The sequence below is a fragment of the Vulpes vulpes genome, chromosome 1, assembly GCF_048418805.1.
Source record: "Vulpes vulpes isolate BD-2025 chromosome 1, VulVul3, whole genome shotgun sequence".
NCBI classification, from domain to species: domain Eukaryota; kingdom Metazoa; phylum Chordata; class Mammalia; order Carnivora; family Canidae; genus Vulpes; species Vulpes vulpes.
The window spans coordinates 52,377,314-52,403,161 of record NC_132780.1 but is presented as its reverse complement, the minus strand read 5'-3'; the positions used below and the strand labels follow the sequence as shown (position 1 = coordinate 52,403,161).

At 42.6% G+C, this 25,848-nt stretch overlaps 1 protein-coding gene across 5 annotated transcripts in view; it reads left to right on the top strand.

Annotated features, from left to right (window-relative positions):
• Nucleotides 1-6,664: 6,664 nt before the first annotated feature.
• The window catches only part of AKAP7 (A-kinase anchoring protein 7), a 125,207-nt gene continuing 106,023 nt past the window's right edge, over nucleotides 6,665-25,848 (top strand). For 3 of the 5 annotated variants that reach the window (XR_012002658.1, XM_072764216.1, XM_072764201.1), the window contains exons 1-2: nucleotides 6,666-6,779; nucleotides 12,471-12,602. Coding sequence is in view for 3 of the 5 variants with exons in the window: in XM_072764216.1 (XP_072620317.1) it covers nucleotides 6,761-6,779; nucleotides 12,471-12,602 (151 nt within the window). In the remaining 2 variants the exon portion in view is untranslated. Of the gene's footprint in view, nucleotides 6,780-12,470; nucleotides 12,603-25,848 lie in introns of all 5 variants that reach the window. The other 2 variants (XR_012002655.1, XM_072764223.1) reach the window with 2 other exon arrangements.

The following is a 25,848-nucleotide window of genomic DNA, read 5'->3' as shown; positions in this document are numbered from 1 at the left end:
ATTCTGACTGCAATAACAAAGACCATGAAAGAGTTCCAGCCATCATTCCCTAACTCCATACACTCTCCCTGGGTGTCTTCAATGAAACCCATAGTTTCAGCGACTGCTGGTACATCCCTAAACTCCTAAGTCACCAAGATTCTTTCTTCAGTGTCTTCTCCTCCCAGCAAATGACTCCACCACCTATTTTCATGACATCTCTAGAAAGTAGCCCCCCTTGATGCAACCCTATCCAAAAACTCACCAGAATCCATCTATCCTACGAATCCTTCCTATTTCACTAAGATCATAGGCTTCATCTTGTTCCGACATTATACCCCCCACATCGCTTAATCAGTTTTCCTTCTTCACTGTATGTCTCCCTACTAGCTCCTTTCCATGAGCTTCTAAATGGAACCGAGTTGAATGGCACTCACACCCCTCAAGAGCGGCTGAAACCACTCAAATTCTGGTGGCACAGGAGAGTCCAACCACTCGTGTACAATTGCTGCAAATTCTTAGGCACTTATGACCAGAGGATCCCAAGGCTCTAAGCACAGGTGTCTTCGTGTTCCTGTGCTCCTCAGCCTTCTCTTCGGTTTCTACAACAAAATCGCTCACATTTAAAATTGGCGAATTTAATTACTGATTTTTCTCAAGATGCCTGAGGCATGAGAAGCCTTGCCTTGCCCAGCACACACTTCCTGCCTTCTTGCTCACTCCACTCGCCCTCTCACTTCTCATCCATCCTCTTCATTCTGGATTGCTCCGGAACACCCACCTCACCCCACTTCTAATGTCTTGGTGCCGGCCAACCAATTTTCTCTTTCTCCACATTATTGTTTGCTAAGTTTGCGAGGGATTGTTTTGCCCCTGCTTCAGGTGTCTGTCTCTCAGGCTTTGATGACTGCAGCACACAGTGAACTAACTAGACTTGGGGCCTTGACTCTCTCCGCCTTCGTCTCCAGCAAATCCTACACAGACATGAAAGGTGTGTCTCTCTAAAGCCATCACTCACCAGGTCAGTTCCAAGGGCAGAGGTCTTTAGCAAATCCCAGTTCTTTATTTTATTTTATTTTATTTTATTTTATTTTATTTTATTTTATTTTATTTTATTATTTTTGCAAATCCCAGTTCTTATGTAGTCAAGTCCCAGTTGCTTATATTGACATTTAAGACCTTCTATAATCTGGTCCCGACTGAATTTTCCAGCTTTATCTCTCAGTCCTCTGAACCAGTCACACTGGTAGACCCACCTCTCTCTTGTATCTACTTGCGCAGTCCTGACTTCCAGCTTGGAATGTGCTACCCCCATGATCCAGCTCTCTTAATCCACTCATTTCCAGACCTGGTCTCAAATATTACCCCCTCTTCCAAGCCTTTCCTGGCTCTCGCAGCCCACAGAAATCTTTATCCTTTGGATGCATCACCTCTTTTTTTGATCTGTATTAGGGTGACAATTGTCCTGTTTGCTAGGGACTGAGGGGTTTCCTGGGACATGAGACTTTCAGGGCTAAAACTGAGTAGTCCTTGGCAAATCAGGACATTTGGTCACTCCACCTGTACTATGTGTGCTGAGAGCTCTTGGGCAGGAGGGAAGGCAGTGCCTCCTGAGGATACCTACTCTGGAAACTCAGGTGTCAGGGCTGTCCACAAAAAACTCCAGGAAGGGAAAAGGAAGGTGAGGACCCTTATTGGCCCTAAGGATAGGCCGAGTGGGGCAACTTTAGATAAACGCATAGCCAGAGGGAGCCCATTTCTGCAGTTCCTCCTATACATACATATATATACACACACATATATATATATACACATGTATATGATTTATATATATAAATTAAAGAAATGAATTAATTTTGAAGGAACTAAGAAGACCAAAGGTAAATACAAAGATACATTCCAAGTAAAGGAGTTTTATTTAATTTTATCTTTTTTTTTATTTTTCAAAGATTTGTTTATTTTTTAGACAGAGAGAGTGTGCATGAGCTTGGGAGGGGCAGAGGGAGAGGGAGAGAATCTCAAGCAGACTCCCTGCTGAGCACGGGGCCTGAGTGGGGGCTCAAACCCAGGACTCTGAGATCATGACCTAAGCTGGAGTCACTCACCTACCAAGCCACCCAGGTGTCCCTCCCCCCACCCCAAAGTAGAGGAGTTTTAATAAGGAGCTAAGCAGGTGGGAAAAGTATGAATCCTAAAACCAAGAGGAGTATCTAGACAGGTCAACTACCTTTTCCTTTTATTGTTACCTTGGAAACAAAGTAGGAGCTATTCAGTGCTAGGAGAGTTCTATAAAACCCAGAAGGTTGGGATCCCTGGGTGGCACAGCAGTTTGGCGCCTGCCTTTGGCCCAAGGCGCGATCCTGGAGACCCGGGATCGAATCCCACGTCGGGCTCCCGGTGCATGGAGCCTGCTTCTCCCTCTGCCTATGTCTCTGCCTCTCTCTCTCTCTGTATGACTATCATAAATAAATAATAAAAAAAAAATTAAAAAAAAAATAAAACCCAGAAGGTAAGGTCAGACTTTCTGGAGATTTTCTGATGCTAAATTGAAATATCCAAGGTGAGTTAGGTAGGTTTGCTAAAATCGCAGCAGATTAGACAGAGGATCGGGTTATATCTGTAAGATGCAGTTGCATTTCAGATGTTATACAAAAATATTCAAATGTTAAGAAAACTGTTATAATTGTTTCTTCTGTTATAGAAGATGAATGAGGCTGTATCACACACAGATCAATAGGAAGTGAAACATGTACCTTTTACATGTAGTCGCACGTTAAAAGGGATGGAAGGACCAAGAGGTTCTAAGAGTCAGGAGGTATTAGGTGTACACGGGACACCTGTGGATGGAGCATCGCCTCTGTGTCTCTCCGATAGAGCAAGTATGTCGCGGCTTAGAGAAACTTCCAAGTATGGGCCTCCTGGGACCTCAGCACTGATCCTCATGACACACACAAGCAGGGGATGCTGATGGAGCAGCAGGGATAGACGGGGTGAATGGATACTGCGTATGTCAGGAACGCATTTACATAAAGGTTTAATATCCAGCCTTTGAAATTATGGTATAAAAGAATATTTAAGGACTGAGAAATTAGTCACAATATATTGCAAGGAAAAAAGCAAGTTATAAGACCAGATGCAATATCATTCTATTTTTATAAAATATATACTATGGCACACATTTGTGCTTGCACACGTGTGTGTGTATGCCTGTATCGAGAGATATACAGTGATTTCTTGAATATACCCAAATATTAAAGAATACATGTTTTAGGGACACCTGGGTGGCTTAGTGGTTGGGCATCTGCCTTTGGCCCAGGGCATGACCCCGGGGTCCCGAGATTGAGTCCCACGTTGGGCTCCCTGCAGGGAGCCTGCTTCTCCCTCTGCCTGGGTCTCTGCTTCTCTCTCTCTCTCTGTCTCTCTCTCTCATGAATAAATAAATAAAATCTTTAAAAAAATACATGTTTTATAGTTACACACATATTCCTCATCCAACAAAATGAGATGTCATCCTGAGTCGCACTCGATGACCAAGGGAACCAGCTGACTTTCTACTGATGTTTGGCTGTGCCTTGTGGACTGCATGCCCTCACTTTCCTTGATAACCATTGGTGGGTGTAGTTTATTGGGAGGTCCAAAGAACCTTCTAGGATGAACACTAAAGCAGCAACAACGGTTTTGGCAGAAATGCAGGGGGACAAGACCCTAGCACAAAGGAGAACTGAGGGATCTGAAGAGAGCTCAGCACACCGAGTGGAGTTGGCCTGACGCAGCAGGCCCTGCAGGCGGAGGGGGTGGCTGTGCAGGACTGTTACTGCGGCCTGAATGGGACCCTTCCTGTCCCGCAACCTGGGCACTGCACCTTGTCCTCTGGGCAGAAGGCCGTGTGTGTGACCTGCTAAGAGATACACTGAGGCATATGGAGCTTTTAAGAGTTTATTTGAACAAAATCAATTTGAACAAAAATTGATTTGAAGTGGGTAGCCTCTAATCTCGCAGAGGGACAGGAGCTCAGGCTGGGGGGCTATACCAAGTGAAAGCTGTCATAAGCAGCAGGGGTGGGGGCGGAGGTCATACTAGGGGCACAGAGTGTTGATCCTTGTAAGCTGACTCCTTTAGGCTGCTGGGCAGGTGACTCCCCACCGCCCGGTTTGCTGTCGAAACTATAATTAGGTCTTGGTTTGGTGATGTGGGGCTTAGCAGAAGTGACTCTGTTTCGGCGTGTTGTCTTGTTTTTGACAAAAGGAACATACTGTCTCAATGAATTCTCTCTCTCTCACACAAATTATCTTCGGTGTCACTTCATCCATTGTTAAAAAACAAAATTCAGGGGATCCCTGGGTGGCTCAGTGGTTTAGCGCTTGCCTTTGGCCCAGGGCGCGATCCTGGAGTCCCGGGATCAAGACCCGCATTGGGCTCCCGGCATGGAGCCTGCTTCTCCCTCCTCTTGTGTCTCTGCCTCTCTCTCTCTATGTCTATCATAAATAAATAAATAAATCTTTAATTAAAAAAAATTCAGTTGAAGAAATTTAAAGGTCATATTGACCTCATTCAAGGATTCATGAAAAGGGCCAGCACACCCCTAGCTAATACAGAGGAGCTCTGAGGAACTGAACAAAATGCGAGACTTTTATAGTCAAAAGGGTGCCAGGGACAAGGAAAGGGCAGGTGACATGATCTTTCTTTGGGGAGCAGAAGGGGTCCATCAGGTGGACTACCTCACCGGTGCTGACCAAGACATTCCAGATTTACTAGTTTCCAATTTCCTGGGAGAGGGGAAACTGTAATTCGGTCAGAAAGGAGTCCTGGTTCACTGACACTTAGCATAAGTGACTCCACCTTGGGTCTGTTATCTGTCAACACCTCGAAGCACAATGTAAGCTGGGGGGAGGGGCACTGGTGTTCTCCTTTGCAAGAGGATTGTAAGCCTGAGGACTGAGGTGAGCCGTGTGGCCAGAGGACCACCAGGGAGCTGATGTCTGGTGAGGACACAGTGCTTCCTGGGGCAGAGACTGAGCCCCGGGCGGGCTCGGTGGGGCAAAGGCTGGGCCGGACAGCAGCCTGGATGGTCCATAGGCCACGTCAGGCCCATGTAGGACCCAGACGCAGGTTAGTGATCGCTGTAGGTTGGAGGGTCGCACCGGCCAGCGATGGGGCAGGTCGGGTCATTTAGCAATTAACATTCGGGGGTCAATGTCAAAGTCAATGTCAGTTATTAGTCTGCCTCAGGCTGGTGAAGCTTCAGGACATTCTTATAACCCTCTTTCTTTGTTATGAAGTTAATTTAGATGTGTTGCTTTCTTTTTTGACAAATCTGACTACTTAAACAGATCTAGGGCTCACAAAATTTCCTTCCTTCAGCAACTATTCACTGAGTAACCCTATGCCCTCGGGAATATAGACGCTTGCCTCCACCTTCAGGCAGTCAGAGTAGGAAACGTTTGGTAAATAAAGGTTGTTTCATAAGGTTCCTAATGCAGATATCCACTCTTCTCTTCTTCTGGTTCGATTTCTACCTGTTCCAGAAGAGGGGAGAATCTTTACAAATGGGAGCTTACGTCACCTTCTACAAAGCGTAGTGTAAGCCTTGCTTTTAGCATAAAGGGGGAAGGAGCGGTCTCTTGCGGCTGTTTCTCAATAGCTCCAGCCCCAAATCCAAGCAGCACATTTTGGGGTGCTGCATTCTTATCCCTTTCAATATAGGCCTGGATCCCCCCCTTTTTTTTGCAGCTTTTAGTTTATTACTTATTGAAGATGCTCATGTTTTTCTGTTGTTAGGTGATCAGTTCCTTAAGAAAAAGGCCGTCCTGTTCGCCTGGGTGGCCTAGTGAACGTTAGGGGAGCCCCTTGTGTCTCTCATCAGCCCCTGGTTGTTACGAGTGTGCGACTCCAATACTCAACTTGCTAGAATCATCTTAGAAGCAGCGTGACAAGCTTTATTCCTTCCCGTGTGTGGTCTATGTCACCTGTGGCTGTGCCAGGCGGTGCCTGCGCCGGTCCCTTAAGGTACCTCAAGGGGTCTTCGCCAAACAGCGACACTAATTTGAGGGGTGCACCTCGTTTTCCTTGCTGCAGAGTTTCTTTGCCCTTAAGAGCGCAGTAGAAATCTGTTCCAAGAATTTTTCCCCCCAAAATGAAGTAAATTGCTTTTCTCCCCCATTAACTCGCACCAGTGCTTTGACCTGCAAAAATCAATTAGCTGGTTTCCATTTCTAGGCACAAAACCATTGTTAAAAGTTAGAGACTCTGCCACAATCTGGCTTTTTCTCTATTGCAGCGCAGCAACCTCCGGTCATACAGATGGACCTGGTCGCATTCCTGAGCCTGTCGCTCTTCCCAAGTATTTTGTAACGAGGACTGTCTCGAAAGCTCTTCGCAAAACTAGACCCACGGGGCCTGAGGAGACCCTGGGCCGCCGCCCTGCAAGCCGCTCCGGCCACCCCCGTCCCCAGGCGCTAGTGGGGGAGGGGGGAGGGGGGAAGAGGGAGGGAGAGGGGAGGGGCGGGTCACGGGCACGCGGGGGAGGGGGCGGGGCGGGGGGAGGGGAGGGGGTCGGGGAGGCCGGGTCACGGGCACGCGGGGCCCCTCCCCTCCCCTCCCCTCCCCTCCCCTCCTCTCTCCGCCGCGGCGCCCGGCGCCCTCCCCGCCCCCATCCGGGTCCCTCGCGGACGCCCGGCCCCTTCCGCCGCTGCCGGGGCCCGCCTGCTCCCGCCCCGCCTCCTCCACCTCCTCCGCCTCCTCCTCCGCCTCCTCCGCCTCCTCCGCCTCCTCCGCCGCCGCCATGGAGCGCCCGGGAGCCGGTGAGCGCGGGCGGGAGGCCGGGGGAGGCCGGGAGGGCCCCGTCCCCGCCGTCCCCGCCGTCCCCCCCGCCCCGGCCTCGCGGCCCGACCCCCAGGGCTGCCCCGCCTGGGCGCCCGCGGCCTGCAGGGCCCGGAGGGGGCGCCGGCAGAGCCCGCACCCGAGGCCCCGGGGGACGGGGGGACGGGCCGGAGCCGGTGACACGCGCCCCTCGTGGATAAACACGGGAGGAGACGCCGGGACGTGACCCGGCCGCCGGTGGCCGCCCTGCAGTGGGGGTGGGGGGCGGGGGGCGCCCGCGGGACTCACGGCCCCCACCGCCCCCACGCCCCCCCATGGCCCGGCCCCGAGCTTCCCGCGTGGCCTCGCGCCTCGGGCCGGGGGCAGCTCCTCGCGGGCCAAGTTGACGGCGACCTGATTCGGCGCCTCCCCGCGCCCTGTGGGCCGTGCGGACTGCGCGCTCCATTTCTCTCTAGTAACGGGTTGTGTTTCTGTTCTTTCCGTGAGGAGGACGCCCGGCTGGGTCACGCAGCCCAGCCCCTCCGCGGGTGGGACACGCCGCCGTTTCCGTGGCCGCGGCGCTTGCCCTGGGGCTTGGGGAGCACCACGCGGAGAGCGGCACGGGGGACAGGCGCACGGGGGATAGTGGCACAGGGGATAGGCGCACAGAGGACAGCGGCACGGGGGACAGGCGCACAGGGGACAGTGGCACAGGGGATAGGCGCACAGAGGACAGCGGCACGGGGGACAGGCGCACAGGGGATAGGCGCACAGAGGACAGCGGCACGGACAGGCGCACAGGGGATAGGCGCACAGAGGACAGCGGCATGGGGAACAGGCGCACAGGGGACAGCCACACAGGGCACCTGACAGGCCTGCTTCAGGGACTCACATTCCATTATCCAGATAGGAAGCTTGCATTTTGGGTGACAAAAGGCAAAACTGTCCTTAAGTCATCTGCTGAAGTGCACGTATATTTGAATATCGGTGTATAGTTTATGGTTTCAAATTTTATTTAAAAAATATTTTATTTAAATCCAGTTTGCTGACATATAACACCCTATATTTTAAATGTGTGCATTAATTCTTTTTATAAAAGTGATATTCTATTTAAAATATTTGAATGACAGAAAGGGGAAAAATACAAATAGAGTGCAGCTAGGCCAGAACTTAGAAATAATCTATGTCCTCCAGCCTTTGCATGACCGTAATGACAAAAGACATGCAATGTTGTATTTGCTTTTTAAAGTAGTTATCAATTTTTTTTCAGTTGTTGCAGTCTTTATAGCCGTTATTTTCAGTTGTCATTAGTGTGAGCGTGCTTTATTCATTCCTCTATTATTAGGCATGTAAGTTCCACCTTTTCTTCCTTTTTTTTTCTTCCTGCTTGCTTTTTGAGGTGTTAGGGTGCACATAAAGAGTTTAGTTAATTATACTCTGATACAGGTGGACACAGGCTGGGAATTGTCCTGCCCGTGTCAGCCTACGTGGTACAGATACATTAGTAAGAAGAACATTTTTATAGCTCCTGACCTATTGCCAGAGTGCCTTTTGAAAGAATTCCCTCAGTTTACAGCTCTGTGAACTACATATGTTAACAGGCAGTGGAGCATGTTGCCAGAAAAAGAAGTTTTGACAGTAGAGTGACAGGATTCAAATTCCAACCCTAAACTTAGCTATGATCTTGAGCAAGTTACTTCATTGGCCAGTCTGTAAACTCAGTAAACAACTAATAGTACCTCCCCGATAGCTGTCTCTGTCATTACCTATAAAGTGCTTACAGCTCTGCGTAGTGTTATTGCCTGATCAAGTGTTAGCTGTTATTTTATTTGGATTTGTGCAAAAGATAGGGTTTTAATCAGACCAAATTTTAAGTACTCAAAATGACCATTTTATGGTATAAATGCTTTATTTAAGAGCCAGTTATTTTAAGGCAGTTTTTCAGAAGCAAAATACTTCTAGTTTCTGTAGAAAGAAAAGTGTAGTTGGTGTCTTAGTGACATGTCACCTTTGCCCAAACAGTGGAGCTTAGAGAACTGGAGGAAAGCTTCCAGATTTGAACTCTGTTAAGAAACATTGCTCTAGAGAATGACCAGCAATTCTTTGAAGAGTTATTTGGAAATGGTGTTCTCTTTTTTTCAGAGTTAATGATTCATATCTACAAAAATTGTTTCTATTTATTCTGTAGTTTCATGGAACAAAGTTTATTTCAAGTTCTGGATTATTGATTTTGCTGTAGCATTGCATTTCAAAAGTTTCTATATGCTTTATTTAACAAGATGGAGGATGATATTGAGCAAGTCCTACTATACTTTTTATCTTTATATCAAATGAGATGGCAGTACATTTCCTTCATCATCCTGTGAAAATGAGACTCTGTGATGTGCTGAAGCTGCCATTTAAACACCACAAATTATTTTTTCTTGGGCATCGAAATAGTTGTACTGCAGTGTAACTTGAGTGATTTATTATTAAACACTCTAGAATGTGTGCTTACCTGTATCCAGTCATTCAGTACAAGCGTATTGATCACCAGCTGTGAGCTGAACACTGTACTAGACATTGAGGAATCAAATAAAGATAAGATGTGGCACTTAAGGAACTTAGAATGGGGGGTCTATACTTATGGATGGAGTGTAATTATGAAAAGTCCTCCCTTTCACTTTCTGAAGCATCCCAGTTTGGGGTGGTAAAGTATATGATCACTTTTACTTAGTGTCTAATGGACAAGACTGACAGATGGACACTTACATGTGCAGTGACTGGAGGAAGCACTAGCTATTGGGAAGGAGATGGGATTACCTAACTCAGCTCTGAGCTGGGGATCAGAAAAGTTTCCCTTAACAGTAAACATCTAATCTGAGTTTCTACTTTTAAGTTGATTCTTCTCAACTGTCAGCATAGTCGCTTGGTCTCGTGAAGAATCAAGGTGTGGAAGAGATGAGAAGGGATCTTTGGGAACAGTCATTTTTCATCTTCTCTTGCACATTAGAGTCACCCTGCAAGGGCTTTAAGAAATACCAGCAGCTGCCTTGATCCCCAGAGATTCCAATTTAATTGGCCTGGAGTGGGACCCAGGCATTGGTCATTTTAAAAAGCTCCAGGTGATCCTAAAGTGCAGCCAGGATTTATAGTTTTTCAAGTAGGACAATGATGTCATCTAGGAGAGGGGCTACCGAGTGGGGCCTGAAGAGTTCATATGAATTTCCTGGGATCATACTGCTAGTGAGTTGGAAGCACCACACTAGGATATCTGCCTCCTAATTTCTGATACTAAACCCTCCCTGTTACATCAGCCAGCTTGCCTTGCGTCATTACCTAAATGGCACTCTTTTTAATATTGTTCCTTCCTGATTCTGCTTTTGTAGAGGCAGAATGATCCACGTAGCACTTCTCTAGCTATTGGTTAATGGAGCTCGAGATAAACTGAAAGTATTTCGATAACTTTTTTCATGGAAAAAAATAACAATTCATCATGCCATTCAAGTCTTCCTTTTGCCTTCACAGTATGTTGTTAGAGTACAAAAGTCAGCCTCTTAGGCCATTCCACACATTGCCAAGAATCCAATCTATTTCCTAGGGGCACACAGACTTTAAAGCTACAATTGAAATGTCAGTGCTAATGGGCCAATTTCATATCACCGAGTTCTTTTTTCCTCCCAGCTTTATTGAGATGTAACTCACAAATAAAATTGTATGTATTTAAAGTGTACAGTGTGATGATTTTATACAAGTATATATTGTGAGATGATTACCACAGTCAAGTTAATTAACATCCATCACCTGACATAGTTACATAGTTCCTTTTTTTTTTTTTTTGTGAGAATGCTTAAGGTCTACTTTCTGAGCACATTTCAAGTATATATAGTACAGTATTGACTACAGTAACCATGCTGTACATTAGATCTTCAGAGATTAGTAATACGTTCTTAGATTAAGAATACAAGAGAAACACAAAAGTTGGGTTTATTTCATTTTGTTCTGATTTTCATTCTGCCTTGTGCATATTTACATGCCTAAATACTCTGCTGCTACCTTTTCAAGAGTAAGCTGCATGGTCAGTGATGATTCTTTATGAGTAGCTATATGTGCCCGAAGGTACAAGATATATATTGACCTATTAAAATTTTTGTTTAGGTATAATCTGCATTTGTATTTTTCAATTCAGGCATAAAAATAGGAAACATTTACTTGTTCTCATATTTCAAGTTGTTATAAGTTTATGAATAGGCTTATAGTAAACTAATATTTGTTGAACACTTGTGTGCCAGGCACTCATATTTGGTAAATAAATAGTATCATTATTAAGAATGTACTATTACTTTTTTTGTTTGTTTTGGTATTAAACATGACTATATATAAATCTTTTGGTTTTTTTATTTATATTTTTATTTTTTCACTTTTATCTGAAACGTGTGTGCGAGCAGTAGTAAAGATCACTCAAATTGCAATAAAAATTTAGATTTTTTTTTTTTAGATTTTTTTTTTGGTATGTATGTTAACTATGACCTTTCATGACCTTATTATGTTGTAAGCCATATTCTTTTTTTTTTTTTTAATTTTTATTTATTTATGATAGTCGCACAGAGAGAGAGAGAGAGAGAGAGGCAGAGACACAGGAAGAGGGAGAAGCAGGCTCCATGCACCGGGAGCCCGATGTGGGATTCGATCCCGGGTCTCCAGGATCGCGCCCTGGGCCAAAGGCAGGCGCCAAACCGCTGCGCCACCCAGGGATCCCGTAAGCCATATTCTTAATGGAATGTGGTTTTTAGATATTTGAAAATAGAGGATTACAACAGAAAGAAATACATGACTTCATGAATATCTTTAATGGTAGGTTAGTCTTTAGTAAATACATAGGGTAAAAATTATACAATTATTCCAAGATTTTGTTCAGTCCTAGTTCAAACAACATTTGTGTTTTGTCAATAGAAGCGTGGAAAATAATGGTACTGGGACGACCACCTACTGAGACATTTAGCAATTTTATCAGTTTAAACAGACACTCTCTTTCCCTTAACCTCCACCCGAAACATGGTTGTTCCACCCATAACAAAAACAGAAACCAAGTGTGAAATGTGGCTTTAATATTAGCAAATAACCTTGGGAGGGCAGTCAGGGAAACTATACAGTCTTTTGGTGTTTAATCATTAAATTTCTAGGAAAGCATATTTAGAGCCATGAATTACCAATGTTCATTAATAACAGAGAGAAAAAATATCTCTTTATTGCAAAAAAAATAAAGGTCAGAACTTGTACAAATGAGAACACGTAAGTGATATTATTAAAAATAAACATGAGACAGACAAAGCTATTGGTTTGTTTTCAAAAAGTATGGAAAAAAATGGAGTTTTATTTTTTAATTTTTTAATTTTTTTTTAAAAATGGAGTTTTAGAGTTAAAATTTAGCTATAAAAGATCTGGAGGATTGTTGATTTACTCAGTCTTCCTCTAACCCTGAGTGTAATACTATGCTTCAGAAAAATGTTAAAGCTGTTTAACATAAAAGTACATTAATAGAAATGTAGACTATGGTACAAATAATGTTTATATTACTCTATAATATATTCGAATACAAGGATCATTTCTCAACAAATGTTAATTTATATTGAATTCAGTTGACTTGTCTTAGTTTGGATACAATTAAAAAATAAATTAAATAATACATTTTTTTTCTTTTTGATATGTTAAAGGAGCAATAAATTCCAATGAGTGTGAAAATGTGTCGAGAGAAGAGGAAATGTCAGAAGAATTTGAAGCTGATGCTATGGATTCTCTGAAAGACATGCCATTTGCCACTATAGATATTAAAGATGATTGTGAAAGTAAGTATTGAAAATGAGACAGATTTGCCTATTACCCAGGTTACTTGTGAAGAGAAAATAGGGGAAAACACCAACGTATTCCACAAATGTTTGTTGACTGTATGCTCTGTACCACTTATTTTACATCAAGTCTCCTGTAGAACCTTGCTGTGATCTGATACGGTCTCGAATGGGCTTCCCAAACTGGAGGATCCATAAGAAATTAGTTTGATCTCTCCCAGGGTGGGGTGCTGCCTTGCAAGGAATGTCTGTCCGGTGGCAGAGGGGCTGGGCTGCCTGGGCTCCATGGGTCTGGACTCTGTCTTCTTGGGGTCCTCATTTACCTTCAATGTTTAGCTTATATTTTGAGCAATAAAGCCTGGTGGTAGTGTGAAAAAAAAAATTAGTTTGATCTCTTCATTTCCAAGAAAAAAAAATAAGACTCAGAAAAGTTAATCAGCTAAATTCACATAATGGAAAAGAACTACTTTGGGGTGGCTCAGTCAGTTGCGTGTTGAACTCTTGGTTTTGGCCTGGGTCATGATCTCAGAGTCATGGGATCGAGCCCCAACCGTTGAGCTCGATGCTCAGAGTGGAGTCTGTTTGAGATGATCCCTCCCCACCTCGTGCAAACACACCCTATCTCTCTCTCTCTTTCTCAAATAAAATGAATCTTAAAAAAAGAAAAGAACTACTTACAGAATCTGTGATTTCTGATTCGTTAGTCCTTTCTTTGATGAATAGCTATAACCTCCTGAGATGATTGCTATACATGATTCTGTGGGCTTACCTGGGGCGAAGGTGTGTCAGAGAGGCCTCTCACCTGGATGTGGGTGGGTGCCCTGGAAGACCTTCCTGGAGATTTGAGAGGAGGAGAGGGCTGCTGGATACAGGTGAACGCTTCAAGATTCTCTCCTCTGTACTAACTGTCCTGTACTTAACTGATCATCTGGGTTTTCTGGGGTGTGATGGAAAACTCCAGATACCTCTTTTCCACCTTTGTGTTGGGCCAAGGGAACTTTTTGGTTTTTAAGCATCCCATGTGATTCTGGTGCTCATCCAGTCTCGGAAACACACTGCTTTCTATCTCACTGTCTTCCTATCCAGCGAGTCTGGTTTGTATTTTGGGGTGATGTAAGGAGAGAGGGATACTTAAAATGAGTCATATCTCTGATAACTTGTTAATCACTCCCCCCCCCCCCATTCCATAATCCGAGGGGAAAAGGAAGGACAAAGAGGTATTTGCTCAGTCATGGGACGCTTTCCCATCTTTCCCTCTACACCTGGCCCATAGAGAAAAACAGTTTTGGGGGTGTTTTCCAGTTCTTAGAGAAATTCTTCATTTGGAGAATTAGTATACCTGGTAGGTAGAAGAAGATCCCTTTTGGAAATGAGGGGCAAGGATACCAAGGGTTTAATCATGTTTTCCTTTTTAATTTCCTACTTTTTGAGTAAATAAAATGAATATACCTAAAAAGTGCAATCACTTCTTTCTGATTTCACTACTTTCTCTAATTTGGATATAAAATAAGAGTTTTCCTGAACGGCCATGCCTGCACACCCGGGGGCATCTCCCACCCCCCTTCCTGCCTCTGCACCCACCCGGTCCAGCCAGGATCATCCCCTCGCAGTGCTCCCAGCTAGCCTGGGGCGAGAGGAGCACCTGTCCCCCAGGGCCTCGGGACCTCACGCGGCTGACATGGGGCTTGTCTGTTGGAACAACAGCCTCCACTTGAGTCTGCAGCGAGCTACTGCCAGTTCCCAGGGGGCAGATAGTGTTTCTGCAGCCGCTGTGTTCTGTCCCCACTGGTGGGGAGAGGCCACGGCCCCTGGGACTGGAGAGAAGGAAGGGCCGAGCTGCTTCCAGGGGGGCATTGGGAAAACGGGCCGGTGGTCTATAGGAATAGGGCCTTTCCCTCAGTATGTGTTCCATTCATCGCTAAAGACATGATGTTAGTGTAAGCTCAGGGCCCCTGCGGGCCACGCGAGTCCCTTAGCTGTGTGACTCCCCTGCTGGAGGTTCCGTCTTCAGGAGGAAGAAGTCTCCGTGGCTTAGGCTAGCCTCCAAACCACCATGTACAGTATTGCTTTGGTGGGAAGATGGGTTTCAAATTCCAAACTCCAGCTTACACAGTGTCAGAGAAATAGAAAACTTGTGTTTTGAGTTTTAGTTATTTCATTTTCTACTCCCGTAACCTTGGACCCTTAAAGCGTATGAGCTGGACTCCTCATGGTCACCAGTGCTGAGTCCCTCCTGGTCACCCCTCAGCCTGGCTGTGCAGATCAGAGGAGGTAATGTGTGTAAAGGGGGCAATTAAAATGCAAAATAACGCACAGATGCTACGTACAAAAAGTTTGAAACATATCCCTTAGTTATCTGGGGACAACTCGTTCTCTCCCATTTTTACAGCAGCATTTCCTAAGACCCTAGAAACAAATGCTAAAATTCTTTGCAAACTGGAAACTCTAGTTTTTGTGAAATGAGATTTTTATAGAAAGTCACAAAAGCTGGGAGTTTTGTTGTCAACCCTTAAACTTAAGATAGATTTAGCAATAGTGTTTGTATTCAATAAAAAAGGATAACCGGTTTGTGGCTCGAAGGGACTCAATGCGGCTTTCTCTTATGTTTAGTAACGTGGCAATTTAATCGATTTACTGGACTGTGATAGACAGCAGCCTCAAAATTCTCAAGTTGCTGGTTGTCGCCTTTGGTTCTTCCAGTTTCCTTTGGTGGGTAGAGATTGCGAGGGAACTGCCAAGACGTTCTTGCTGATAGGAACCTGGCAGGGCGAGGAGGAGAGTGGTGCTGACAAGAACATCGTGGGAAGGAGGATCCTTGCCAGTAAGAACACTCCCCGGTGCTTGGCTCAGACTTAGTTGCCAACTGTGTTACCTTCAGCACGGCCGCTGTCATGACTAGGTGTCCTGCCGTCTGGTTGGCTGAAATTTGTCCTTATGGTTTTTCTTAGTTTTGTTTTTGAAAAGAGACTATTTTACTTGAATTTACTTAAAAAATTAAAAAAGAGACTTTTTACTTGAATTTACTCTATTTACTTGAAAGAGAACTATTTACTTGATAATTATATCTTAGAATACAAAATGTATTTGGGGTGCCTGGCTGGCTCGGTGTGGTAAGCATCTGACCCTGGATCTCAGGCTTAGTGAGTTCAAGCCCTGCATTGGGCTCCACAGTGGGCATGGAGCCTACTTAAAAAAGGAATATGAAATGTATTTGAATATTGAATCAAATATAGAATGCATTAGAGTTATATATACTAGAATATAAATATACACATTGGAAATAAAACATCCAAGTGTATATGAAAGAAATCCTCTTAGGAATGTTGAAGGAGCAATACAGTCTGAGCCACATCTTCTGGATTTTATAGGTTGAACATGTTCCAGGAGAAAATATAACATTAGTGACTTGTTGCTCTGGGCCCGGGTGGGTCTGTTCTCTTTAGAAGGTGGAAGTGTCATTGGTCAGTTGGTTAGAAACCCAGCAAAACCTCCAGAGAATGCCTCGAGCTGCTGTTAGTCTTGCCTCTGAAAGTTGGACGAGTCTACCATGAAGAGTCAACCACTGGGATCCCTGGGTGGCGCAGCGGTTTGGCGCCTGCCTTTGGCCCAGGGCGCGATCCTGGAGACCCGGGATCGAATCCCACGTCGGGCTCCCGGTGCATGGGGCCTGCTTCTTCTCCTAGTGCCTGTGTCTCTGCCTCTCTCTCTCTCTCGCTCTGTGACTATCATAAATAAATAAAAATTAAAAAAAAAAAAAAAAAAGAGTCAACCGCTGATAGGAATGGCTTAGCATGCGTCCCATGGAGGGTAAGTCTGTGGGGAGCCTTAGGTTTTTTTCTTTCTTTTTTTTTTTTATAAGATTTTATTTATTTATTCATGACAGATGTAGAAAGAGGCAGAGACACAGGCAGAGGGAGAAGCAGTCTCCATGCAGGGAGCCCTATGTGGGACTCGATACCGGGACCCCGGGATCACACCCCGGGCCGAAGGTGGCGCTAAACCGCTGGGCCACAGGGGCTGCCCGGGAGCTTTAGTTTAATTGGCTCAGTTCTCTTGAGAGACTCATAGTCCTTAACTATCAAGCCATATTTAAATCAAGATTGAAAATAAAATAATTTGAGTGTCTTCTTTTTTTTTTTTTTTAGTTTGTCTTTCATAAGTGTGGAATTCTGGTCGTATATCAAAGTTATTATAATCCTTATTAGACTTCATGCAGAATTCTAACCTTATAATTATCGCAGACTTTAAAGATATGGGAAATTATTATTTTGTTACTTGTTTATTAGCTAATACCATTAAGTTGTATTTTAAAAAAGTACTTTAACTTTTAGATATTTTAGAATATCAATTGAAATCTACCTTTTCCTGAAAAGAATTTTTTTAATAGAAAAATACTGTATCAAATAAAGATTGAACATCAATACCTGGTGTAGTAAGTGACTAACCTGAGTCAGTTTTAACTTTTTATTGTTTTTAAAGATTTATTTATTTCCAAGAGAGAAAGAGAGCGCACATGCAGGGGCAGAAGGGGAGGTAGAGGAAGAGAGAGACGGAGAGAGAGAGAGAGAGAGAATCCCAAGCAGACTCCCTACTGAGCATGGTGCCTGACTTGGAGGTCACTCTCATGACCCTAAAATCATGACTTGAGTTGAAATCAAGAGTCAAAGGCTTAACCAGCTGAGTCACCCAGGTGGCCCTACATCTTTGTTGTTGTCGTTAAGTGATCTTAATCTCTACATCCAATGTGGGACTTGAACCCACAACCCTGAGATCAAGAGTTGCATGCTGCACAGTCTGCGCTAGCCAGGCACCATTCCTGAATCAATTTTAAATCAATTTGCTTTTTAAAAATTTATCTATTTATTTGAGAGAGTGAAAGACCGAGAGAGAGAGCACGAGCAGGGGAGAGTGGCAGAGGGACAGGGAGAAGGGGACTCTCGGCTGAGCAGGGAGCCCGACATGGCTCTCAATCCCAGGACCCCAGGATCACGCCCTGAACCACAGGCAGATGCTCAACCGACCAAGCCATCCAGGTGCCTCCAGATGAATTTTTAAAAAGGATACAGTGGGTCACCTGGAGGCTCAGTCAGAAGAGCGTGTGACTCTTGATCTCAGTGTCATGGTTTTGAGCCCTACGTTGGGTGTAGAGATTACTAAAAAAGATTAACTTAGAACGGAGCGTAAATTATGTTCTGTGTCATCTCTGATTGGGAAATGTGGAGTACATATTCCAAATTTTTAGAAAGGGGCTTGAGGCAAATATTTGTCTCAAATAATACAAGTGTTTTACATCTTTTTCCTTTAAAGAAAACACAGGAAAACAAAAAAATTGGAAAAGCCCAAATGAATTCTTTAAGTCATTCAACACACTTATATTGACTTGCCCACTTCATAGCAGGTACTATTGGTGCTGCGTAAACAACGTAGAAGATAAAATTCAATTAGCAAATAAACATATGGAGAGTTATCCAATCTTAGAAGTATTAAAGGATGCACATTGGTATATGATTGTAACTTATCAGATTGGCAATATCTTTTCCAAATAATACTCAGTGATTTTAATGTCATGTCTACATCACTTGTGACAATGTACTGTTCTAAGTCCTTTGAGAATGGAGTGACCTGAGCCAAAGGCAGACACGTAACTGACTGAGCCACCCAAGTGCCCCTACAATTAGAATTTGTAAAATGTGCTTAAAAAGTTGCCTTTAAAGATGTAAACTTCATTGATTCAGAGGCACCTGGGTGGCTCTGGGGTGGAGCCTCTGCCTTCATGACCCCGGGGTCCTGGAATCGAGTCCCACACCGGGCTCCCCGCAGGGAGCCTGCTTCTCCCTGTGCCTGTGTCTCTGCCTCCCTCTCTGTGTCTCATGAATAAATAAATAAAATCGTAAAAAAAAAGATGTACTCTCCATTGGTTCATTAAATAGAGAGCTGGATGAGCTTGTTCCTCTGACCCTGTCCACAACATTATTCCTAGTAGTGTTAAACTATGGCAGTTATAGCTACAGCTGTGGGGGCAGATTGTCAGGGTTCTACACTTTCTCTTAAAATTTTTTGGGGGGTATCTGGCTGGCTCAATTGGAAGAGTATATGACTCTTAATCTCAGGGCCTTATTCAAGCCCCAGGTTGGGTGTAGATTCCTTAAATAAATAAATAAACTTACAGAATTTTTTGGGATGGAAGTATAATTAACATACGACATTATAGTAGTTTCAGGTATACGACATACTGATTCAACAATTCTCTACATTATTCTGTTGTCATCTGTCACCACACAACGTAATTACAGTATTTTTTACTCTATTCCCTATACTGTACTTTTCAACTCCATAACTTATTTATTTTATAACTGGAAATTAGTACCTCTTAATCCCCTTTATTTCACCTATCCTCCTTTCCCTTCTGGCAACCATCAGTTTGTTTTCTGTATTTAAGGGTCTGGTTTTTGTTTGTGTCTTTGTTTTTTTAGATTCCACATGTAAGTAAAAACATATGGTATTTGTCTTTCTCCTTCTGACTTATTTCACTTAGCATAGTATCCTCTAGCTCCATCATGTTGCAAATGGCAAGATCCCATTCTTTTTTATGGCTGAGTAGTATTCCATCGAGTGTCACACAACATGTCTTCATTGTCCATTCGTCTACCCATGGATATCTGGGTTGTTTTCACATCTTGGCTATTGTAAATAACGCTGCGATAAACATAGGGGTGCATATATTTTTTGAATTAGCATTTTCATTTTCTTTGGATAAACACTCACTAGGGGAATTAATAGATCATATGGTATTTCTATTTTTAAGTTTTTAAGGAACCTCCATCCTGTTTTCCTCCATACTGATTATTGGTTGCAATAATCTATATTCCCACCAACAGTGCACAAGTGATCCTTTTTCTCCACATACTTGTCAGCATTTCTTATTTTTTTTTGTCATTTTGATTCTAGCCTTTCTGTAAAGTGATATCTTGCTGTGGCTTTGATCTGCAGTTTCCTGATGATCAGTGATGTTGAGCATCTTTTCATGTGTCCGTTGGCCATCTGGATGTCTTCTTTGGAAAAATGTTTCTTCAGGTTCTTTGCCCATGTTTAATTAATTAATTAATTAATTTATTTATTTATTTTTGGTGTTGAGTTGTTCAAGTTCATTATATATTTTGGGTGTTAATCCCTAGTTGGATATATCATTTGCAAAAATCTTCTCCCATTCAGTGGGTTGCTTATTCATTTGTTGTTGGTTTCCTTTGGTGTGCAAAAGCTTTGTGTTTTGCTGTGGTCTCATTAGTTTATTTTTGCTTTTGTTTCCCTTGCCTGAGGAGACATCTAGAAAAATGTTGCTAAAACCAATGTCAAAGATGTTATGGCTTCTGTTTTCTTTTAGTTTTATGGTTTCAGCTCTTACATTTAGATCTTTAATCAATTTGACTTTATTTTTATGTGTCGTGTAAGAAAGTGGTCCGGTTTCATTCTGCATGTAACTGCCCAGTTTTCCTAGCACCATGCTCCTACACATCCGTACTGTGCCTATTAAACAAGTGTCCAGGCACAACTTCATTATCTATAAAATTGGCATAATAATTGATCTATTTCAGGAGTCGAGAGGATTCAGCTTGTTAATACATGTAAATTTTTATTAATCTTACCAAAATTTTTTGCCTAAGTGTACTTGCTAAATTAAATATTTAAACAAATTTTCATCTTGAGAGCAATATTTTATAATGATATTATTGAGTGCTTCCTGTATGTTGCTAACTGCTTTATATTTTCTTATTTAGTCCTCAGAGAAACTCAGTGAGGGAGGTAAATTTTTTTTAGGAAGTTTTAGTAATGTGTTTCTCAATGAATTAGAGAAAGTAATATTGTTAAGTCTTAAGTTCAGGAGTCTTAAAAATGGTTACTTTAAAGATTTTGACTATTTACAGAACAAGAAAAAAAAAGATTATCGAAACAAAGAATCTAGTGTGTTCTCAGCCTTTTGGCTAAGAGGAAGTGTGAGAACAACCACCAATGACATGGTCTACTTAATTAAAGCAGTTTCTCCCATAATTCATTCTCTTGTAGTTTTTTGAGGGAATAAATAAAACTTAAGGAAAAATTAAATAACTTTCATAAAACGACACATGCTTTGGGCAGAAAAACAAATGATTGGGTTAGAGAATTACAGCCTTTATCAACAAGACTAGATTCATTAGAGCACATTGAAATGGCTACTGAAATCATATGAAAATTAACAATGTAATAAATTAAATTTATGAGATGAGGTTATGAGCTCTAATCCAGAGAAAGATCCAGGGCGCATGGCCAAGCGTTCTCTGTTTTGCTTCTATGATCACTGATCTTTAATGCTTTTATTAGTAAACTAGATGTTACATGAATCGTTTGCTCATTATTATTTTCATATAAAGTAAATTGAAAGAATAATAGCAAATTGTATTTTTTTACTATTTATTTTTTTAAAAGGTTTTATTTATTCATGAGAGACAGAGAGAGAGAGAGGCAGAGACACAGGCAGAGGGAGAAGCAGGCTCCGTGCAGGGAGCCCCATATGGGCCTGGATCCTAGGACCCGGGACCCCGGATCACGCCCTCAGTCCAAGGCAGACGCTTAGCTGCCAAGCCACCCAGGTGCTCCAGCAAATCATATTTTAGAATATGTAGATTGTGATTTTAAGGTTAGAAATAAAATGAAGTTCAGTAAGGAAAGAGGGGATTTGATGCTCTAGCCATACAAGTAAAGTTGACAAATAAAGGGCAAAGAAGATATGCAAACCAGGGAAAAGAGGTTTGGCTCAGTGTATAACCCTGACCACAAATCACCAGGGCTCACCGAACTTAAAAAAACAAAAAGCAAACTTATTACAAGAGCAAATAAAACTATGCTATAGAAGTAAATATTCATAGGATTCTTTTTCTTTTTGGTCCAGCTCTCATCATACAATTTTAAACTTTGCCCTGTCAGTGATGTCTAACAAAAGGAATTTTAATTTATTTTTACATATTTATTTTTAAAGTAAGTTTTATGCCCAAAGTGGGGCTTGAACTCAAAATCCTGAACTCATAATCAAGAGTCTCATAATCCACCAACTGAGCCAGCCAGGTGCCCTGCAAAAGAGAATTTTAGATAATCCAATTGAAAAGAAAGTTAAGTAGTAATGGATAAGATTAGAGAAAACTAAGGGAATTTAGAAAAACCCTCTACTTCTTTATTTTTAGCCGGAGGTTGGTTGGTTGGTTTGTAAAGATTTTATTTGTTTGGGAGAAAGAGAGAGAGCATGCACACAGAGCAGGAGCTGAAGGGGGCGGGCGGCGGGGGGGGAGGCACGCAGACCTCCCACTAGCAGGGGGCCCAGCCGGGGCTTGGGTCCCAGGACCTGGGATCACGACCTCAGCCCAAGGCAGATGCTTCACGACTGAGCTGCCCAGGGGCCTCTTATTTGTTTGTTTTTTAGGAGGTTGTATTTTGTTTTTTGTTTTTTGTTTTTTTTTTTAATTTTTATTCATTTATTTCTGATAGTCACAGAGAGAGAGGCAGAGACACAGGCACAAGGAGAAGAAGCAGGCCCCATGCACCGGGAGCCCGACGTGGGATTCGATCCCGGGTCTCCAGGATCGCGCCCTGGGCCAAAGGCAGGCGCTAAACCGCTGTGCCACCCAGGGATCCCAGGAGGTTGTATTTTGAATTGTGATTTTATGCGGTGTCATTCTCATGATACCAGAATCGCTAAGAGTCAAACAATTACAGATGTCCCCTTCCAGTAGTATGGCCTTCCTTCCCTGGTTGTCCCTAAAACTGACTTACGGAACGTTTGAAATGGCAAAGGTAAGTCGCTACAGGAAGAGCAGTTTAGATCTAAAGCACAAAACAACTTAAAATGCTAAAAGCCTCAGTGGTCTCTTAAATACCCATGTTTTTAGGTCTGTTTGTATTGAGTAAAAAACAGCAGAAGTGATTCGGTGGCTTAGTTGACAGTGGACGGTGCCGTCCAGGACGGGTGTGCGCAGAGGCCCTGGGTTTCGGGGAGCACCTGCTGAAGCCACGTACTGACGATACTGCTCGTGTTCCGTCCTGTTCTGTAGCATCTGTTCTCCGTTTACCCCGTGTCATTCCACCCCACCCCATTCCACTCCATTCCAGCCTTTAAAATGTGCTTTTTAATGATCTCTCAAGTTGATTTCATAACCTGCTAGAGGGTTGATACTAGCAGTTTGAAAAAAGGAAAACTAGACTATAGGTTCAGAAGTCTCTTTCTACTATGTTAATTTTGAAATGAACTAGAGGTCATAAAATCAGCTGGATTATTAGTTTGGACACCGTTCTTCTTCTTCTTCTTCTTTTTTTTTTTTTTTTTTTTTGGCTATCTCTATACCCAACGTGGGGCTTGAACTCATGACCCCAAGATCAAGAGTCTCATGGTCTTCCAACGGTGCCAGCAAGGCACCAATTCACCATGAAATGTCCTAATTAGTACAGGTGTTAAGTTAGTACCTTTATTACTGATCACAGAAAACTGTACCTAGAAGAGACTTTAAATAGACATTATCTAGCTGTCCTGCCCCTGTCTTTTTTTTTTTCTTAATAATTATTTATGGAAACTTTCAAGCATTTTCAAAAGTAGGATAGTAGACTGAACCTCATTATTTGTCACCTTTTTCTCACTAGATTATTTTGAGGTATACTCCAGACATATTTTATCTGTAAATACTTTAGTATGTGTCTTTAAAAGATAAGGAATCTTTTTTTAAAAAAGCATATCCAAAATATCCTTCCCATGACATAAAAATAAGAATAATTCCTAAGTCATCGAATATTCTGTCAATATTCACATTTCTCTTTGTTATAATTTTTAAAAAAACTGTTTTGAATTAAGATCCAAAGTCTACGCATTATATATGATTGACACGTCTTTTGAGTTTTTTTTCATCTATAGATTTCCCCTTCTTTGTGTTTGTGTGTGTTTGTTAAAGAAATTAGGTTGTATAGATCGTGGTCATTTAATGTATTTCTCTGTTCTTTATATTCCAGTAAACTGGTAGATTAAGGACTCTTTTTTAAAAAAAAGGTTTGTTTGTTTGTTTGTTTGTTTATTTATTTATTTATTTATTTATTTATTTATTTATTTATTTATGAGAGAGAGAGAGAGAGAGAGAGAGAGAGAATGGGTTGGAGGAGGGGAAGAGGGAGAAGTGGCCTCGGGAGCCCAGTGGGCGACTAGAACCCAGACCTGTGGGATCATGACCTGAGCTGAAGGCAGACACTTAAGTGGTGGGGCCACCAGGTGCCCTAGATTAAGGACCCTGGATTAAGTTTTGGAATATTTGCAAGAATGCTGCGAATTTCCTATCGTGTGACATCATGCGGCATAATGTTTCATTGTCCTGCCTTTTGGTGATGTTAAGATTTACCATCTTGTCACTTCATGTATCCTTATTAAAATTCCCCTTCAGCTTTCTGTTCAATGGATCATCCATTGATAATCTTTGTGTTGATCCATCATTCTGTTAAAAGGTTTCAGAATGCTAATATTGTAACTCTTTTTGCATCATTAGCTGAAAATTTCTGTAAAGAAGAACTTTGCCTAAGTTAACAGTTTGATTCCCTGTATGACTCTTTGCTTATAAGGAAAGGCAGGATAAATGCTTGATTTTTTTTCCTCTTTTATCACCAGGTTTGTAGAATAATAGTTCTTTAGGCTACTCCAAAGGTGACCTGTGAATTTTGTTTATAATTTTTCCTTTGAGTATTATAATGAGCTGATGGATTTAGACAAAGTTGATCTATTTCACGCTACTGGAGTTATTCTATCTGATACTCGAATTGTGCTGTCTTTGGCCCTGGAGAGCGGGGGGGACTTGCAAACTGGGTCTAGAGACCTTCTGATATGGTGCCAGGAGTCTGAGATCCAGGTTCCTCTGGTATATATTGTGCCTCAGGCCTAGAATATGCTATTTCTCTAAGGACTGGCCAACTTTTTAAGTTCTCAGATAAATGAAGTGACTTGATGGAAAATTCTTGCTGGAAGGCTAGTCTTTGGGTCATTGTCCCTTCCACTATCTAGTGCTGCCTCTACGAGACTGAGACATTGCTAGCTGCCTTGCCAGCAGCTGTTCTTTTTTCTTTTCTTTTTTTTCCTTTTCTTTTCTTTTTTCTTTTCTTTTCTTTTCTTATTTTTTCCTTCCTTCCTTCCTTCCTTCCTTCCTTCCTTCCTTCCTTTCTTCCTTTCTTCCTTTCTTCCTTTTTTTTTTCTCGTCCAAGCAGGGGGAGCAGCAGAGGGAGAGGGAGAAGCAGACTCCTCACTGGGCAGGGAGCCTGATGACGTGGGGGCTCATCCCAGGACCCCGGGATCATGACCTGAGCCAAAGGCAGATGCTCAACCAACTGAGCCACCGGGGCGCACCTCTCCTTTTCCTTTTGTAGCTACTTTTCCCACACAGGCATAGGTTGATAGCTCCCTGTCCCAGCTTCCAGTGAGGCTTGGGGTTAGCCTCGTGTCCTCATTTGGACAATGGGATATAAAAGGAAGGATGCTGGAAACTTACCTAGTATTAGTTTGTGATTTTACTTTTAAAAAATGGGTGTTTTGCTTTAGAAATATTTTTCAGTGCTATCTTTAATTTTTAGAAAACTGCTCAAGATTGTTCTTCATTTTCCATAATCACAGAGAGTACAAGTGGTCTGGATGATGAAAAACAGTAGATAGTTTATTCTTCATCTTAGTTTCTTTTTGGAGTCTTCTAAATGATGTTAGCAGATACACTGTCTCCCTAATTCTGTGTAGTTTGGGGTGCCATCTCATAATTTAGTAGCTTAGCTTGTACCAGGAAGTAGCTGAAGAGCTTTCATGTATGAACTCACTCAAAAATGGCCCTGTGAGGTAGCTGTTTATTATTATTATTAATAATATGTATATATTTATTATTATTATTATTCTCAAATTGTACAGGTGGAAACTGAAGTAAAGAGAGTTCATGTGACTAATCTAAAGTCTCACAGCTAGTAAGTAGGGGGGCCAGAATTCCATCCCACAAACTCTGATCCAGACTATATTAAAACAGATTTCCATTTCTAGAGCACTGGTTTACCAAGAGCAGATGGAGGTGGGCTAGAAATGTCTGCAGACGGTGCTTTCAAATATATATGGTACTTTATTAGCATATTTTGTGGCTTCTGTTTAAAATTAGTAGATTTAGTTTGTTACGATCAAATGTAGGACTGTTTCTTAGATGTCTAAAATTGCAAGCAGCTCGAT